Genomic DNA, 19286 nt, shown 5'->3' with positions numbered 1-19286 from the left:
CCAGGTTCGATTTCCAGTGGAATGACATTTATTTGATTTTATAAATACAATAAGGCGTCTGCCCGAGAGGTGAAGGCTGTTAGAAAAGTTCTCAAGTGGCGACCACGGGTCGGAATACGTAGTGTGGGCAGCTACTGTTACAGCACTAGGTGGACCGACGATCTGGAGAAACTCGCGGGAAGTACCTGGATGCGGGCAGGATCGGTCGTAGGGTAGGGTAGGTCGTCTGTCCAGCAGTGGACGTCATTTGGCTGAAACGAATGAACGAACGCTAAAACTACACCAATTGGGTAGTTTATAGGTTTACACCATTTTATACCAATTATTCTAAGAAACAACTTCTTTAAAAATAACCACTTTAGAACTGAAACAAGTCTATCTTCAATTTGTTGTTAAATTCAATATTCAGTCGCTTTGAAATCAATTAAAGTTGAGTTCGCGAATAGTCTATGATTTCCTTTGCCGTACAAAATCCATGGATGGTCGCGAATGGCAAGCTTTTAAAAAAATCCATTCATTACATTTATTTTATTTCACATTCGTCACATAAAACTACCTTCAACTACTTTTTATTAACAATTCAACTTTTATACGCGCGCAATTTAGTCATCCCTAAAAGGCTCTTATTTTACAAGTCAATTTCGGATCCAATTTGCCACCGGCACTAACGCTCGTGGCATTTATTGTTCACTAAATAATGTGAAATAATTGCCAATATTGCCTTTTCCAATTCATGTCGCTCCAGTGAGCAAATTTTAGCTACCGTAAAAACGAAATGATAAAAGAGTAACGATTTGGTAGAATGTTGAATTTTTCTGCTATAAATTGTATGATTGATACCTACTAGGTTATCAAATTTTTAAGCCATAGGCATCTGACATAGCTGAATCCACAATTTTCAACCGACTTACCCACCTACCCTCCGAAACCCGAAGTCGATATTTTTTACCGACAATAACATTGTTGATGCAATTAATTCCTTTTATGAATAGACTGCAAAGAAAAAAAGTAAATATATGAACTAAACTTTGGCTTGGCTTTTTCATTAAAAAATTATTAAGTTAGGTACTGAAATCTTCATACTGAACTGAAATATCTAAGTACATAGAGATCGTACAATAACATTATTTTCGACATTTCTCTCCTGCTTTGTAAAACGAGGTATTCTAGAAATAAATTATTCAATTATTTTTTTATTAATAAACCAACGGCGTTACATAATAATAATACAACTTAAAGTAACTTAACAGTACGTATGGCTAATTTTAATCCAGAATTCAGTCAAAATTCACAATAATGTAAGACAAAACTCACAATATGTATCCGCTACAGGAATCGAATACCGGCCTCCACAAGCTCACGCACTGCTCCTTGAGTCATTGCATATAAGCGTGCGCTCGCGCAGCCCGCCAGTAGTAACGTAACCGCTATGGAGCTAACGCGGGTGATTGTGTGTTTGTGTGTCTGTGCTTTCGCCGGGGTAGTGCACGGTGTGTATTAGTTATCTATATAAATAAAAATTAATTGCTGTTCGTTAGTCTGATTAAAACTCGAGAACGGCTGGGCCGATTGAGCTGATTTTGGTTTTAAAATGTTTGTCGTAGTCCAGGGTAGGTCTAAACGGTGAGCAAATAAGGAAAAATTGCGATGGCGGAACAGAGTTCGCCGGGTCAGCTAGTAATTAATATAATTAATTAAAACTTACTTGTTAGTACCTATCTTCTAAGATGCAACGGTTCTGGGACTCTGGGTCTGAACTGAAACACTCCTGTACCTCTAGTAGGAAAAAACGGCTATAATATAGGGGGCGCTGTTTAATTTTTCATACAAAATTTTTCGATGACACTTTGAATACGCAACGAAACGAACTCGAAAGTTTTTCCTACTAGAGGTACTGAAGTTGTAACACGATCAAAATATTACAAGTTTCGTGAGCAGTGAGTTCATGTAGTGTACACTCTTGTAGTTAGCAGAAAAATAATTACGTTACACTTTTTACTTCACTTTACAGTTGAGATAATCTCAAAATTCTAATAATAAAATATCTTTCTGAAAATAATGTTTTTCAAGTACCCACCATAAAGTAAATAAATGACTTAAATGACAACTTACTTTTTTTTCGTTCAAATTATGACTTTGTACTTTCATCTTACTTTCAGGCAAAGGTAATTAATTGTTAATTTTTATTTTGGCTTCGTGCGGTTTGCACATTTTGTCACTCATGTGTAAAATGTCCAAGGCAATTTATTTATTTCTTATTAATACATAGACCCTTTTCGTTTTGCGCACTAGGTAGTGAACGAAACCAACCTAATTAGGACACATAATTTGATGTGATTGCCCTCTTCTGTTTAATGAAACAGTAAAGTAACTGTAATAATAACGTAAAGAGTAACGTGATAATAGTGTAGGAAAATGTTCCTACACTATTATCACGTTACACGAACAGTTAATAGCTATGCTTTCATCTAGCTTCACTTTATTAAAATTCTACAAACGCCAATTTAATATGTTTCTCGAAATACATTTTTTTTTGCGTGCCTACCCTCCAAAAATATCAATCTCTCGTGACTCATGAAAAGATCCAGAATCGGATCAATGCTTCCAACTTATTACTGTAGATCTGTTAAAGAAACCCACTTACATTTATTACATAATTTTTGAAAAAAAAACAAACCCAGAATCCTTGACAAAAACGAACTATGAAAAATCTGATTTTGTGACTAATGACTCCTTTTCGGCAAAATTTTGGCAAAAGCGTGGGATCATATACAGTTATTTACTTCGTTTATGGTACAGCTTATTAAATCATATAAAACTAATTGCTCCTTCATATTTCAATCCTTAAACCTTTTAGAATTACCGAAATATTCTTCTCAAGGAATTAATAAATAACTTGTCTCAAAATTTAGCTCCACGAATGAATGTTACAATTAATTTTATTGCTGAGAGAGATGACTGTTGAACTGTAGTGTAGATAGACATAGGTAATTATTATTTCAAAGTTACCTTCATATAAGTACTTGTATTTTTAATTTACAAAAAACCTATGGCCTTGTACACTGAGCTCAACAAAACTTGTCATCAGTCAACTGAGAGACACTTGAATTGAGTCACCGATTCCTTTTCAAATTCTAAGTATTTGTAAATAATAGATAGGTAAGTATAACATAGCGGTTAAGCATTATCTGATAGAGTAGGTACCTGTTACAGTAAACAGTCAAAATTCCAATAAATGAGCCTGTTTATTTCATAATGTTTCATAATATTATGTACTTTACTGTAGGTACTGAAATCGTTACATCGCTTTACTTAGATTTCAACATTAGGACCATTTGCTATTTAAACCTGCTTGGTTACTAATAATATCGTATCTAATCACACTAACATACTTTATTTTTCCACTTGCGGAATTTGAACCCGAAACTGTAACTGGTATTGTTTACGTGGTAAGCCATCAGTTTATTGTCAAAAAGTAGCCTCAAATTATCATTATACGGTAAAGAAAAAATGATAATAATAAATCTTTGGACAATTTTACACATCGCCGGCTAGCCCCAAAGTAACTTATAATTATGCTTGTTATGGGTGCTAGCTTAGCCAGACCCGTCACAGAAATTAAAATTCACCATTTCAATTTCTGCCTGGCCGGAATCGAACCCGGGACCTCTCGGCATAGTAGTCCGTTCTGAACCACTACACCAAAAGGCCGACATAAAGGTAAAAAAAAAAATATTACAGATGTGACATTTTTAAATTAACACAATAACAAATAAATCCGCCGCAATATGCTGCAGATTATAATTATTAACACCTTTGCTGCGGCAGTAACTTTCTAATACTTTCCATTCCTTCGGTACAAGGTCAGTAAACCTGGTATTAAAACTTACATTGTGGCGGCACAAGGCTTAAAGACCTTGTAATATTTAAGATATATTAATTTTATTTTTGGCTTCATGTTAATAGATATTGTGTTTTTTTTCTTTGAATATTAATAATAATGCATTTATTGACATACACCTGAAGGCGTTCGTGAATAACTTGTTTAGTATAAAAAATATAGCTATATTCAAAATACAAGGCTTATGCACCCTGTGCCGCACTGAAGTAGGGAAGTCTGGTGGGTATTCTAGGGATGTGAAATACAAATATCGATAGTTTAAATTAAGTTTTAATAAAAATTTAAAAAAGTAACAAACAAAGATGTTTTAATAATTTAGTCTAAATATTTTACAAATAAGACATACGTGCATAAATACTTAAATAAGCTATATTTAAAGAAAACATATTATTGAACAACATTTAGTTACAACTTCAAATGTTTGTCACGAAAAACATTATTTAAATTAGCAATAAATCGTGTAGCAAGTTAAATTATAATCAATTTGCAGTTTTGATTTTGTTTGTTTCTCTTGACGCCATGTCGACATGTGCGTTTCTTACGAATGCGAGGCAACACTGGCTGCACGAAGCTAGCATGAGGTGCGGTACCAGGTGCGCAGGGTACAAGGTGCTTCGACCTGGTTTCGCATTGTGAAGACATTTTATTACTTCCGTGCGGTACCAGGTCTAAAAACCTGGTATTAAGGTAGGTACATCATTGGATTCTATTTTAAGAATACATCATATATATAGGGTCCTTCTAAATCAGCTACGTTCCGTTTAATGGGAGCATGTATACGTCACACTGAATACGTTCCCAAAGTTTGAGCCAAAAATTCAGGCTAGTTTCCGAGATAATTAAGGAAACAACTTCATTTCTTATCAACCCAATACAACATCCTGTTCAGCTGATTCACTACTACACTGACAAAGATCCGCACGCACACTGGCTTACGTAATGGCCGCCATTGCGCTTGTGCTGCCGTTGGGCCACTGGCCGCGAACACAAGAGTGCCGCCGGACGACGGACCGGCGGACGGCGCCACACAAGCTAGGGCTACTACTAGTTATTTAAGGATTAAATTAAGGAGAAAATTAAAGTTTATTTATTTTTGGTAACATAAAAAAATCTTATGTGGTAAGTACTTATTTAGTGGCCTTAATGGAATGATGTTTATTCAAAAGTTCGTTAAAATAACTTTGCGCTTACAAAAATCTTTTATTTCAAACGTAGCAACGAAACGAAGCAAAAAATTAGTTGCCGAAATCAATGACTTATTTTTATGCCATACACAAATGGGATAGTTACCTAGGCTACCATGACTATGAAATTTAGAATAACGGTTATTATTACGTTAATGCAGGCACATTTTTCATGTTAATTTTAATCGCTTAATATCCACTTAGCAAATTAAAAATGTGATTCGTAATTGACTCGATCATAGCAGAAACTAAACGCTATCGAATTATCTACCTGTGATTATCGGCAGTCTTTAGTATTCCGAAGTAAATAATTGTTCCCAACTATCAATTTTAAACTGAAATAATAATAATTAAAATCATCGTAGAAACAAGAAAATAAATTTATAAAAGTAAATAATGATAGTTTTATTATTGTTAAGATTAGAAAGAATTTTGGAGTTGACATCCTTAGTTATGCGTGGCGGAGTCGGCGGTATCAAAGACAGCCGTCCCTCACAATAGCCGACCGCGCTAGTGTTGTAAGAACCTCGAGTCTTAAAAGTCTTTATTTCGAGACTTGAGTTTATTTTTAAGACTAGGACTCGTTAGTCACTTGAATCATTGAGTCTTCCGAGTCCTTTCGAGTATTTTAAGTTCTTTGAGCTAGACTGAATCACGATATGAACTTGAGTTGGTGTATACTAATAGGCAATAATGAGTGATTTCATATCATCATCCGTATGTTATATCCTGGTTGAAAATAAAATAAATCGCACAATACAAATGTAATATCAATAAAATTGCATTGAACGCAAATAATCGAATCAGAAGTATCCATCTAAAGACTGACGATTTTCGTAATCAAAAAGTTAAAACGGTCCAATAAAATAATAAACACACAGTCTTAATTCATTGCTATTTTATTTTCTTCAAACTTTTAATAAGTACGATTCCAAGACTCGAGTGTCGTATCGTACAACACTAGCCGGCGCAGCAAACGAACTTGCCGCCACCTTTAGACACGTGCCGCCGGCCGCCGGCTAGCGCAATGTACAGTCAGCAAAATAAAATTAAGAAATGCAACAAACTTTTTTTTACTTTTCAAATTAAAATTGTGTTTATTGTTAAATCACAGGTACAGTCACGGAATGAAAAGGTTCGTCAGTTTTCAAATTGATTCCTTCAACGAATCGCGAGAACATATTACCTTTTGACACTATGTTACAGAATAATCTTGAGTTAGAGAAAATAATCTTTAACTGTTCGTCAGTAAAGTTCAAAATTATTCAGATCAAAGTTGTTTGACGATTTATCTTGTCAAGAAGATTATTATGATTGATAAACTAAAACCTTCTTGTTGGTTCAAACTGCCATTATTATTTCTATTAAATAAAAAAACTATTGTCAATTGGTCAATGTCATCATTGCATTGCACTGATGGGATAGTAAAAATAAACAAGCAAAACCTTATTCGTTAGCAAACGTCATATTTATTTCAATGTTAGCAGCACTGTTTCTTGCGCTGTTATGTTGGCAGGTTTGACTCTTACAGTACCACCTAGTGCAAGCGAAAACCGACACTAAGGTGACGAACCTTTTCATTCCGCGACTGTACATACATAAGATAGGTCATAAATAAATACCAAGTTGGAACGGAAATGATTCGGAAATTTTATTTAACTAATTAGTACCTACCTCATCTACTTTTCTATTGTAATAGAAATGATGACATTAACGATTAATTTAAGAATGGACTTTGATTTAGGATAAATGGAATATCAATACAAACAAATTGAAGAGTTTTATTTGCTTCAATAGTCTAATTTAATGTTTCTAAATAATTGACTACGCCATTGAATTACCTTCACAAAACAATAAGTTTGATTATTTTTTAATTATGATCTGTTATGGGATATTTTACCATGAAATACTCAACACCACAATTTAGATTCGAATCAATTGAAATCGAAAGCAAGCAGATAAAATAATAAACAAATAAGTTTCTTTTTTGTCAACTGTACGCCTAAGCCAACTTTTCGGCTCTTGCTTTGGCGGCGTCGGCGTCTTTGTGTCAACAAAGGCCGGGTGGCTTGTCGGCATTTGTCGGCGCGTGCGCTTTGATTTAATTCAGTTTTTGACTAGCTTTCTTGTGTGAAGGTACGTTTTGTAGTGCTCGTGAAGTGAACTATGACGCACTGGTGCACAAATGCAAATAAATTCACTAAGACGCGCCTTAAAAAACATGGCCTTTGCTGGTTGATTTTTCGATGGTATCGTAAATCCGTTTTACTGTGATTAACATAAGATAATAAGGATAGACAACGATATGAGAGTAGGCCTGCAACATTGAAGTGATAGCTCGCCCAATTAGTCGATCAGCTAATCGGCTATCAGCTGTGAGGACTGCTGTGAGTTGTTATGACGTGAGTGTAAACAACAAAAAAGTGTGCAGTGGTAGTGAGCGTTGTGTGTGTTGTGTCTCGTGTTCCTGTGCAGAATGAATACACTACAGCTTTGTTGTGTGAGTAAAAAATACAGCATGTTCCATTATGTAAGACGAAATGAATTTTTATTTTTGTTAGAAAATGTAACTTTGTAAAATCATTATAAAACACATACTCAAATTTGGTGAACTTGTTCAGTGTACCGCATAGATGCCCCCATTAAAAGGAATGTAGCTAGTTTAGAAGGACCCTGTATATATTCATCACTTTCCTACACCGGACCCAATTGAAGTTATGCCTTTCGCACGACAAGGAAGACTATAATTTTCTTAGCCGCACGGTAAGCGAGACGTACACAAGGTCTATAGACCTGGTTTCGCACTCAACGTGTTAATAGGTAAATAAAACTTACGTAAGTAAATAGCTTAAGTAGGTATCTAACTAGAGATATTAGATAAGAAACACCATTCTTATGATGTCAGTTATTGTCCATGAACAGGACGTAAACTGGTATCAGTCTAAATCATCTTAAACACAATGCAAAACTTGATTTACCTTAAGCAAAATAATGTTATTCTATAACATAGATAACTTATAACAAACTAGCTTTTGCCCACGGCTTCACCCGCGTGAAATTTAGTTTGTCACATATCGTCATAAATTATAGCTATATAGTTATTCTGGGTTATAAACAATAATACTATAAAGTTTCATCAAAATCCGTTCAGTAGTTTTTGCTTGAAAGAGTAACAAACATCCATCCAGACATCCAAACTTTCGCATTTATAAAGTAGGATATGTACCTACTAGTTACTATGTCATACGATGTTAGATTATGAAAAAAGCTTGTAAAAAAAAAAGAAAAACAATTAAATTCATCGGGATTAATGATTTCGATTTACTTAGGTATTTCGAATTGAAAATATCAACAAACCGTCATAAAGTCACTAACTTTTAGTCACTTAATTTAATTAAAAAGCGCTTTAACACATCCCACTTCACCATGCCATTTATTATTTAGTGAAATTAAATACCTGTCTTAATTAAGTCAGGTTTTCACAGGAACACACACAAGTCGGCCTTGATTGTTTTTAATAATGTCAAAGTGTATTGGCACTCGCTTTATGTCTTATTTGTAAGTTCACTTCCTTGCAGTGCTCCAGTTACTCAAACAGCTATCGGTATCAAATTTTCATAAACAATTCCTTAAAAACTGGTCGTATTTTTCCTAGCTCTTCTATTTTAAGCTTAAACTAATTAATTTTCACCTCATCGTTAGAGAAAAGCTCCTTAAACAACCCCATACCTAAAAAAGCACAGTAAATCAAGATATTCTGCCCTCTTCATGTTGAAAAATAATATTAACGACGAAAGTTCAGTTCGCAAAAAATCAAAGAAGTCCCAACAACGTTGTTTTTTTACAGGCATAAGTGACATTTTAATGTCATTTATGAGATACGTTTACGTGCGTCGCTGAAAGATGTAAAGGCTATCTCAAAGATCGAGTTTAAGAAGTATTTTAAGACAGAATAAGCGCTAGCACTCGTGTAAATTGTTTATTAGGGACTAAGGCTGATTTTCACCATCAATCCCTAATTTTTAAGTGATCCCTATGGTAACACATACAGGAATTTTGTTTCCATAGGGGTCACTTAAGAATTAGGGATTTATGGTGAAAACGGGCATAAGTATTTTAAACGCGACAATAATAATGTATGTAGATGCATAAATAAATACTTTTCCCAAAAAAACTAAAATTCCCTATACCTACAGCGTGCTATTTTTGATTTCCTGGAACTCTAGGGTATTAATAAGACCACTTCAAAGAATGGAATGGCATTACATTTTTTGTTAAATTCAACAATTTTTTTCGACTAATTTTTTCATACGAAATTATTTAAAAACTTAATTTTACACTGAAATAATTCAAATTTACATACACTTATCAATAAAAAGTCTGCACAAAAAGACTAGGTGACAATTTTGAAAAAAAAAACTAGATTGATGGTACCTACTATAATCTAAATCAACTAATCTTCTAAATCTAGAATCCACAATATCTTCAAAAATATGCTTTTAGAAACACATATTCCTAAGACTCTTTAACTAGTTTTTATTAATAGAATATACCTACCCCTAAAATTTCCGGAAAACAAAAGGAGCACGTTGTATTTTTTGAACAGATTATGTGCCTACCTTCACTTTTCATAAAAATAGAGCCTGAAATACGTAACATAAACAATGAATTATAACTTTTAATACATACAATAGGCACTCATATTATGCATGTACATTATACATTTGCTGAATAGCCAGTTACTTTCCTTTGAACAATACTGGTCTAACGACTCAGGCGCATTGTATCATCGATCAATTTCTCCGATGTAACGAACAGACAGGTTATTTGTAAACATACTGCCCGACTGGAGAACAATGAAAAATGGAGATTACCAGTTTTATATGCTTAGAAAACGCAAGTATCTACCTACATCTACTCAATACGAATAAACTACCTACCGACTGTACCTCTAGCATGAACAACTTTCGTCTTCGAATCGTTTGCGTATTCGACAAAATTCTATACTCAACCTTCGAATGAAAAGATAACGTGACAATTTTGATTCTCAAAATAAGTTTCGTGCAACCATGCTAGGTTCACTTTACGACACGTTCACAAGGGCGCAGTTGTAGTTTTCGTACGTACTAAATCTTTTGATGGCGATTCGAATACGCAAACGATTCGAACTCGAAAGTTTTTCGTGCTAGCCGTACTGAAATACAGCAAAAACGTGAATCATACACAATTACATAATATTACCTAGAATCTTGTCTAGTCCTAGATAACATGTTTATGAAGATATTTATTGAAAACTAGTTTTCCGCCCGGGGCTTCGCCCGGGGTTTTCCCGGATTATTCGACTTTTTCTCGCCGTAAAAACCATCATTGGACTTCAACGAACATTTAAAAAAATATTAGTAAAATTGGTCCAGGCGTTGTTGAGTATGCGCTTGCTTACCAACACATTTTGCGATTCATTTTTATAGATTTGCAAACAAAAAAATATGTCTATAAGTGCTGCTTGAGATTGACTGAGAAACTTATAAAGCATTCAGTGACTTGTATTTATGTACATAGATGAAATCATAGGTGATGACGACCTATGCATAGCATAACGTAACGCAACGCAACGCAGATTGAAATCTTTGTAACCAACAAAGATTAAGTATAAGGCTGAATTGCACCACCTAACCTTGACCGTAACTTTAACGATAACCGGTGGTTTTTGTATGGAGTTTGACAGATTTTTGACGTTTGTCAAAGTTAAAGTAAGATAGTGCAACCCAGCGTTAGGTAGGTAAATCTAGTAAGTAACAACACGATATTCTGGCTAGGGACTTTTTCTAAAATAAGTCTATGCTATGCGCTCCATATTATGTGGGTAATGAGCGATGCTTAATTACTGCGTATGCATACTGCAGAGATAAAGTCTTAATTACACTGATGTAATTAAAACGGGTGCCAATTAAGTATCATAAATAGCATAATAGTGGTAAGAAATGTTTCTATAAAAAAATAGGTTTACAGTGTGTACGGTCAAAAGACTCGAAGACTACTTAGTCTTATTCATTTTGTAGATTCAAATACTGTTTACTTAAGAGCGTTGTCACATTTTTCATGCAGAAATCGAGAATTTGGCAGATTTCGAAATGATTTTAGTCATATAATTTATTGTTATAGCTTCTTTTGACTTATATCATCGTAATTATCATACGTTTTTACGGAATGTCTATTGACAAAATCTCGTTCAAATTGGATTTTTGCCTACGAAAACAGCGAATTTCGAAAGCCCGATTTCCAGGTAACTCGCGAAGGCACAACTTTGAACTAATATTACAACAAATTTATTTCTAAGTAAGAAGATAGAATGTATTCATTAGAATAAGCATACCCTGAAGAAGAAAGTGTATTGAGAAAATTTTGATGTTTAATTCATTAAAATGCATTTTTATCATGTTTAAGATAGTCAAAATTCGAGAAAATTACTGCAAGAAAACAGGTCACATCTCATAATCTAAAAGTCATTTGGCAACATAAACTACTTTATACTTAAGAAGAAACATAGTACTATTATTGTGTGAAAAAGAAAAAATATCCATCTTCAATCTTCAAATGAAAAATTAATTTGAAAATACTATAAAATCGGGTGCATCAAATGGCATAAATCAGTCGTGCTTTGGCACTCGTAGACGCCGGGTCTATGTCAGTTGACTGCCCACTGACGTATATGCGTCACGCGTGATTTTTTCGTAAATTGTAGTATGATTGAGTACTTTTGATCCGCAAGTATTTTTAATTTATTTGTTTAGGTAAATCGGACTTGTAATTTCTTTCTTTTCAAACTTTTTATTATTTTACTTACAGAATATGGGTAGAAGAATAGATAAAAGATATTATTATGGTATCTGTTTGGTCAGGAAAAAATAAATGACTAATAAAAATTTTAACAGGGTGTCAAAACATTAGTCTATCTATGCTATTGTGTTACTACCAACATAAAATATACTCTTCCTTACTAATAAAAGTTGAATAGCGTCTGTATGGTCACACAACGCTTCGTCATGTTTTTCCGAAAGTTCAATTACTGACGACTGAATGAAAGAAATTGGTGCGTAACTATTCATCTGATATTAAACGTTTAGTAATAAAGGGGTAGGTCAGGTAAATGGCAAATCCACCAGCGGTCGCTCGATGACACTTAGAACAAATAGTTTTATAAAACGTCAACTAAGTTGGTTAGGTATTTGTATTGTAGATACTTATACAAATGTACGTATAAAATGAGTTTATTTTTAAAAGTATAAAATATGTACAGGGTGGAAACGATAAGTGATTTCACTTGATTTTTAATTATACAAGATATCGAGAAACTGTTTACTGTTCCTGTAAGTGCTTCATGAGCTCTTTAAAACAATAACAATAAATAGGTCAAAGAATAAACTGGATCTATGCGAAAATTCAATGTTTCCGAATTTCATACTAAATGTATGCCGCCAGCCATACCTACCATATTAGAAGTGTTAATTTTTTAAATTTAAATTTTTAATTGAGTTATATATAATAATCAAACAACAAAATCGTAAATTGCATTCTTATTTAAATTATTTACGGAAAACATGATTTTAGGTTTAACTTGCTACAATATCATCAAGAAATTGTCTTGCTACAATATCATCAGTAAAAAGATTATGAGACATGTAGAGGCTCCTTAAGAGCAAAATGACGATTTGTAATAACTATTTATTAGTCTAAACAAATAAAGAAATTTTGACTTTGACTTTGACTTTGAAGAGATACTAATTAATAAATACTAAATAAACAGATAAAGGGGACGGCATTAAGACACTCAGAATTCTCAGAAACCATTGATTTCGTGTTTGTTTGTAACTGTATTAAATGTATGAAAGCTGGAAATATAGGTTTTATGAATAGATTCAGTTCGTTCTTAAACATATTATTGATGCCGTTTGCTAGGTCTCATGAAGCACTTTTTCAGTAGGTAACCATTTGTTCGACATCTTGTATACCTACTATAAGAAATATTCGAGTGAGATCACTTATCGATTATTTTCGTCATCCTTATTTGTATTAAATTTAATTAAAATACACTAAGGCTGAGATGCACCACCTAACTTTGACCCTAACTGACAATAACCGGTGTTTTATGTTAGACAGATTTTTGACATCCAAAATTTTGATGTCAATGTTAAAGTAAGACGGTGCAACACAGCCTAACAAATGTATCGTAGACAGTACTTTTTATTTTCTTTATAAATCTTTCTTTTCTTTGTAAAGCTATCTACAAGCTTTTATTTTCTTTGACATCTGGAGTTGTAAAATCTTGCAACTTAAAATTTACTTACTTCCCGTTTTCCCATTGGACTGAAATTTTGCATGTCTACACAGGCATGCAAAATTTCGTTTCATTTCGCACTAAATAATTTAATTTACACGTGTTTTACACGTTTATGTAAAACGTTAATGATTTCCTGGACTGGACTTGGTATTACATGGATCTCACAACTTTTTGCCGTAGAACAACTGAGTGAGTAGTGAGACTTGGTTTTTTGACAAGTATTGTTTTTGATGGGTTTGTATTACAGAACGCATGTGTACCTAATGGGATAACTGTTTAAAAACACGATTAGATAAATTTTGCTCTATGGATAAAAATCTTAAAGTTACCTCTGATTTTTCAGCATTATACGACCGTGGTTTATAATAATAAATTCTATAAAATCACAATGATATCAGTATTTACCTCTTTGATTTCCTGACTTGTTTAGATTTACAAAAACTAAATATTTATTATTAACTTTTAGATAATAATTTGAATGGCGCTTACGATGTTTAGTTACGAGCTCTTTGATGGACAAAGATATTATAGATAACGTTTAAAAAATGGCACGCTCGTTTTCATACATTTCATTCTATTTATTTAACCTATCCATATTTATGTGCGGAAACGTCACAAAATCAGAATAAATTTTAATTTTTCCATCCCGCATCATAAAAACTAAAAAGTCAAAAGTAAAAATTAAATAGTAAATATTTTTCATAAACAAGCTTTTGATGCTGTAAAAAGAATAAAATAAAACATAAATTCTTTCAAACCCATCAACTTATTACTTTACTCAATTTAAAGATTAAAAACTTGTCGCGGGATTTACTAGTGTAAAAAATACATTAATTACGTAACTTGATTTTGCTAAAAGTCTGATCTGAGAAAAAATCAAATAGGTAAATTATATATTATTTCTTTATTATTATGTATGATGTACTGTCTTAGGTACGATACAACTACGGATTAAGATCGTTTAGTCGACGCAGCGTTGAAATTGTACAGATAAATGAAGTTTGCGCACTCACTACGCGACGTCAAGCAATAAAAACCTAAAATTCGAACGCCAACTTTTTGCTACAACGCTCTTAAGTCTAGAAATCAGGTACCTATTTAGGTATGCATGAAATACGGTAGCTAAGCCTGGACAAAGGTTATTAAAAGTCCATGTTTGGTAACCAACCACTAGCGGCGTAAGGGGGGGGCGGTGGGGGCGGTCCGCTCCGGGTGCCAAGCCTCAGGGGGTGACACAAGTCGCGCAGATTAGTACTGATTAGCGGATCTGCCATGACAAGTCTGCGGTCTATCTCATGATACGGGGGGGTGCGATTGTCTTTCAATCTTCGAATTGGTAGGTAACCCCAAAATCCTGGGGGGTAGGGGGTGCCATAGGACTTATGACGGGGGGGGGGGGGAGTGATCGCCCCGGGTGCCAACCCATGCTACGCCGCCACTGTAACCAACATCAAAACCAAATTATGTTCGGGCCTAACAATTCCACGGAATATTACATAGAAAGACTATGTTCTGTGCTTAATCCTTATTCGCACAAAACAGACACAAAACTGTCGTTGTTTGGAGGAGATTGATTCCTAACGATAAGACTGCCTGAGCGTGATGGCCCGATTCTGTCCCTTTCTTTGAGGCCGAGTTTACGCATGAAATCAAACCCATTTTCTAATGTTCCTTTTAACATAGGTAAATACTTATATTCAACGACAATTACAATTATTATATTTCATGTAGGTAATTGTCAGTTTCGTAAATCAGTGCGGTGCAGTCAACAGCCCTCTGGGTCAAAACCCCTGGATAGAGCGCGGTTCACTCGCCCACCACCAATAAGACAACAACACTCACCAGTGGGAGCAGGCTGAAAGGCTTTATTTCCACACACGAGTGGACAGGGTTTTGATTCTCCATTGGTTTTTTAGCAAACGGTCAGTCACACGGTCTTCACGCGCAGGTCGGATCCCAGCTCGGATTACTATTCACACCAAGACATACGATGGAGCGCGTAGTTCATTCACAACACTTCTCAGACGGAAAAATAGTCAAAATATGCAGAAATGGGAATTATTTGCAACAACAATCCGAACGTTGCAACTCGCGGCGAGGACGGCCATCACACTGACAGTGGCAGCCAATCAGGATCGACTCCCGTAGGAATCGAGCGTTGCTATTGGCTGAGCGAAAGAATGAAGTTCTTTCGCTCAGCCAATAACAACGCCTTACGAATATTGGCGGTTTAATTTAGAAATAGTTACGTTTATTATACAAGTGTGATGATGATGTCCAATGTAAATCATTATCTACTTTCTCAAATGCCGAACTGCTATGTTAATAATGTCCAACCTCAAACATTATATTATTTATTGTAGGTCAAGTAGCGTCAATATGCCGGCCAAAAGAGAGGCTCCTGATGTGCGGTGGCTGTCAGAAGACCTGCTTGGACCCAGTGCCCGAATGCAAGGGTGTCTGTAGGCCAGGCTGCTACTGCGCTGATGACGAAGTCAGAAATGCCACTGGACACTGCATAAAGCTGTCGGAGTGTCCACCTTTGCGTAAGTATCATTGTAATTAAAAGAGAAACGCTTTTAAAATAAATCTACAGAACAATTAATGTGGAACCTTACTTGTATGATTTTTAAGTATTCTCCGTTCAAGAGAGTGATAAGTCTACATGTAGGATCAAAAAGTTCTTTAGAAGACCTATAAAAAGACAATTAAATTCGATGGCGATCTGTGAGGCCAACTTCCCAGTTATTTAGGTTTGATGAGGAAGTACGCTTCATTTAATAGAACTGCATAGTGCATACGCTAATTCTGAAATGTCTAACCCCAGAGTTTTTACTAAATGCTCCTTCATCATCTTATATAATAATATAATGCATGGTAAATAAAAGATTATGAGACATGTAGAGGCTCCTTAAGAGCAAAATGACGATTTGTAAGAACTATTTATTAGTCTAAACAAATAAAGAAATTTTGACTTTGACTTTGACTTCATAACTCTGCCTCTTTTTCAGCTGCATCCTACAAACTGGAGACCACAGAGCCTCGGCCAGCGGACGCCAAGTGCCCTGACAACGAGGAGTACCGGTTCTGCGAGCCCTGCAACAAGACCTGCGACAACCCGCGCCCTGTCTGCCCTGCCCAGTGTTCGAGGGGCTGCTTCTGCAAAGACGACCTGGTCAGAGATAAAGATGGGAGATGCGTGAAGCTGGAGAAGTGCTCTAATAAATCTTCTAACGAAATCCGTAAGTCTTATTGCCTCGCTCTTTTGTAATCTTTGAGGAATTGTTAAATATTTTGGCGTCAAAGACTCTGCATGGGTAGGTACTTTGTCTTCTTTGTCATAAGGTATTCCAATAAAAGTAAGTGAAAAGATATTTCTGGGTCGAATTGGCCGCAAGGCTGAAAACCAGATTGGTTGTTTAATTCCAATAGCTAGGCCAAACACACAGGCCCGAAACCTTTTTGAGAGCCTTTTCTTATGAACTTGTTTCTATGTTATCTTAGTTTTATTGTCAAGTTTAGTATGTAAATGTCTTTTTTGAAAGTGGCTAAATATTATCTTTCTTACAGCTCACTATGCGCACACAGACAAGCCCATCCAAAAGTGTGGACCGAACCAGATCTTCAAGCCCTGCGAGAACTGCGAAAAGACCTGTTCCAGCCCTGACCCGCAGCGCTGCCCTGCCCAATGCAGTAGAGGGTGCTTCTGTAAAGACGGTCTTTATAAAGCCCCGAACGGAGAGTGCGTCACTCTGGACCAGTGTCCTAAAGGTAGATCCCCATCAAAAACTTTTTCCTGATAGGACACGATAAATTGTATTGTATTGTAATACGTCTACTTAAAACTTGAGAATTTCCTTTTAGATACGGTGATTGATAGGTCAATTTATTTAATAATAAAGGTAATAGTTAGATTAAGAAGCAATATTGACCATGACACATTAGTATCATCTGTCTTGACTTTTTAACAAGGGTTTGACTGAAATTCTGAACATCTATATTACGAGTTTATTGTAATAGAACTTACTTTTAGAAATGAAACTTATTTACCGCTCTCATCCAATGAAGTCTACGTTGATGATATCATCATCTTAAGTTCCATTACCTTCCTAAAACACCCTTAATTTTCCAGCAGTACCACCACACCCGAGCCCTCCACCGATCGCCTACGAGCTGACCTGTGGGCCTAACCAGGTCTTCAAGCCCTGTGAGAATTGCGAGAAGACCTGCAGCAACCCCAGCCCTCAATGCCCTGCCCAATGCAGCCGAGGGTGCTTCTGCAAGGACGGCCTTTACAAAGCACCCGATGGGGAGTGCGTCAAACTGGAGGACTGCCCGCGAGGTCTGTAGTTTAGACTCTTGGATGGTAGATTGCGTGATGCTCAAGTAGGTCTAATTTAGTGTTTCACCTTTTACTTTAACGTGCCTTTACTGGTTGGGACTTTTGACGGTAGGTTACACAGGAGTTGTAGCTATGGGAACGAGAGGTGGGAATAGTGTTGTAGATGATCCGTTCTTAGAATAATTAATAAGATTTCAAATTCATGGGTTTGGCATGAAGTGACTGGTGAAACATAATTTTGAAGCGTATGCGTAAGATATTTGTATGTAGACAATTGTGATGCACTTCTGTATTAATCTATTTAAATCTATATAATCTTCTTTTTAATGTGTTATGTCTGTATAATACATTAGTTCTGTACATATTTGAGAAATAAGTGCCAATAAAAACTGTAGTACCTAGCAAGGATCAGAATGTCAATGTAAAATACTTTCAAGAATTTGAGTTTTGGATTAGTTATGATGTAAATAACTCCTATGTACTCCTAACTAATAGGTAGGTACCTACTAAGTTACCACTAACAAAATATCTGGCTAGATATAGCTACTTGCCTATAGACGATATTGTGATAAATTAATTTATTTTGTGATAATTGGATCTTATTTAACTGTAAGTTATTTATTTGTGATGCACGTTATGTTATGTTGAATAAAGTGACTAATACTGAACTTTGGGTTTTTTCTTTTTCCTTCATTGCACACCAACTGAACTAAACACAATCCTTATTATATCTAGGTACCCTAGGTCTTGCGTAGCTAACAATGTAGTAAAAGGTAGCACCAATTTATAGCAATTATGGTTTTCATACGGGCCCTGTCCAAGGTGCTATATTATATGCCATCAAAGTAGGTATTTATTTACACAATATAAAGCTTCGATAACATTATATCGTATCGTGCGACTCTCCATACGTCCTTAAAGTTTATACAAGTTAATCCTACTGGAAAAGTAAGTTCGGAAAGAAAAAATTCGGACACGAATGTACCCGATCTCTGTACTACTCTGTAGGTTAGGTATATTACTGACGATTTCGATTTGGAACTAAGTAAATTATTACAAGATACAATTAAAAAAAATGTAAGTAGTCTGCAACAACATTACTGTTGACGTGACTTGACTTGACTGAAATTTACGTTTCAGGAACACTGAAACCGTAATATTTTAACAAAAGCTTACTCGGCTAAAACTAGGTAGCAGAAAGAGATTTTACGCCTGTATTCGCAAACATTACTATGAAGTCTCACAGTGCGCGAGGACACACAGGGTGACACACGAACCAATCACAGAGCTTTGCAACGCTGAGCGTTTGATTTGCTGCTTCACTTAAGCAAGTATCGTTTGTGCGGGCGTTAGACTCATTCCATTGATGTCATTCAATGCTCCAGGTAATTTTTAAATTAACTCATCCTATTCTGCAGCTGAAATATCAATAGGGGTCCCCCAAGGCCCGTCAATCGAGGACTGCGACGCCGATGAAGAATTCTACTCGTGCGGCTGGTGCGAGCCCAGTTGCTCGGAGCC

The 19286-nt window shown here is 35.4% G+C and overlaps 1 protein-coding gene across 3 annotated transcripts; it reads left to right on the top strand.

The window, feature by feature from the left end:
- The first annotated feature begins 1408 nt into the window (after nt 1-1408).
- Nucleotides 1409-17872, top strand: LOC135079009 (mucin-6-like). Of its 3 annotated transcripts, none has more exons than XM_063973630.1 (5): nt 1409-1490; nt 15787-15969; nt 16435-16665; nt 16994-17194; nt 17559-17872. In XM_063973630.1, the coding sequence occupies exons 1-5, from the start codon at nt 1430-1432 to the stop codon at nt 17771-17773; spliced, it is 891 nt and encodes a 296-aa protein (XP_063829700.1). In that variant the 5' UTR covers nt 1409-1429; the 3' UTR covers nt 17774-17872. The 3 variants fall into 3 exon arrangements, with proteins under 3 accessions (XP_063829700.1, XP_063829699.1, XP_063829701.1); XM_063973629.1 differs by having other exon boundaries at nt 17556-17872; XM_063973631.1 differs by lacking the exon at nt 1409-1490 and adding an exon at nt 9768-9981 and having other exon boundaries at nt 17556-17872.
- The last annotated feature ends 1414 nt before the right edge of the window (nt 17873-19286 follow it).

This window comes from Ostrinia nubilalis, chromosome 15 (genome assembly GCF_963855985.1).
Source record: "Ostrinia nubilalis chromosome 15, ilOstNubi1.1, whole genome shotgun sequence".
NCBI lineage: Eukaryota > Metazoa > Arthropoda > Insecta > Lepidoptera > Crambidae > Ostrinia > Ostrinia nubilalis.
Note: the sequence above shows the minus strand (reverse complement) of the source record. Positions and strands in the feature narration are given on the sequence as shown.

What these genes read in the sequence shown, in the direction of transcription:
- LOC135079009 (XM_063973629.1), top strand. Translation starts at nt 1,430, where the DNA reads ATGGAGCTAACGCGGGTGATTGTGTGTTTGTGTGTCTGTGCTTTCGCC. An exon ending in TAAATCTTCTAACGAAATCC is followed by an intron (nt 16,666 to 16,993) that starts GTAAGTCTTATT and finishes TCTTTCTTACAG; the next exon opens with CTCACTATGCGCACACAGAC. An exon ending in TCTGGACCAGTGTCCTAAAG is followed by an intron (nt 17,195 to 17,555) that starts GTAGATCCCCAT and finishes TTAATTTTCCAG; the next exon opens with CAGTACCACCACACCCGAGC.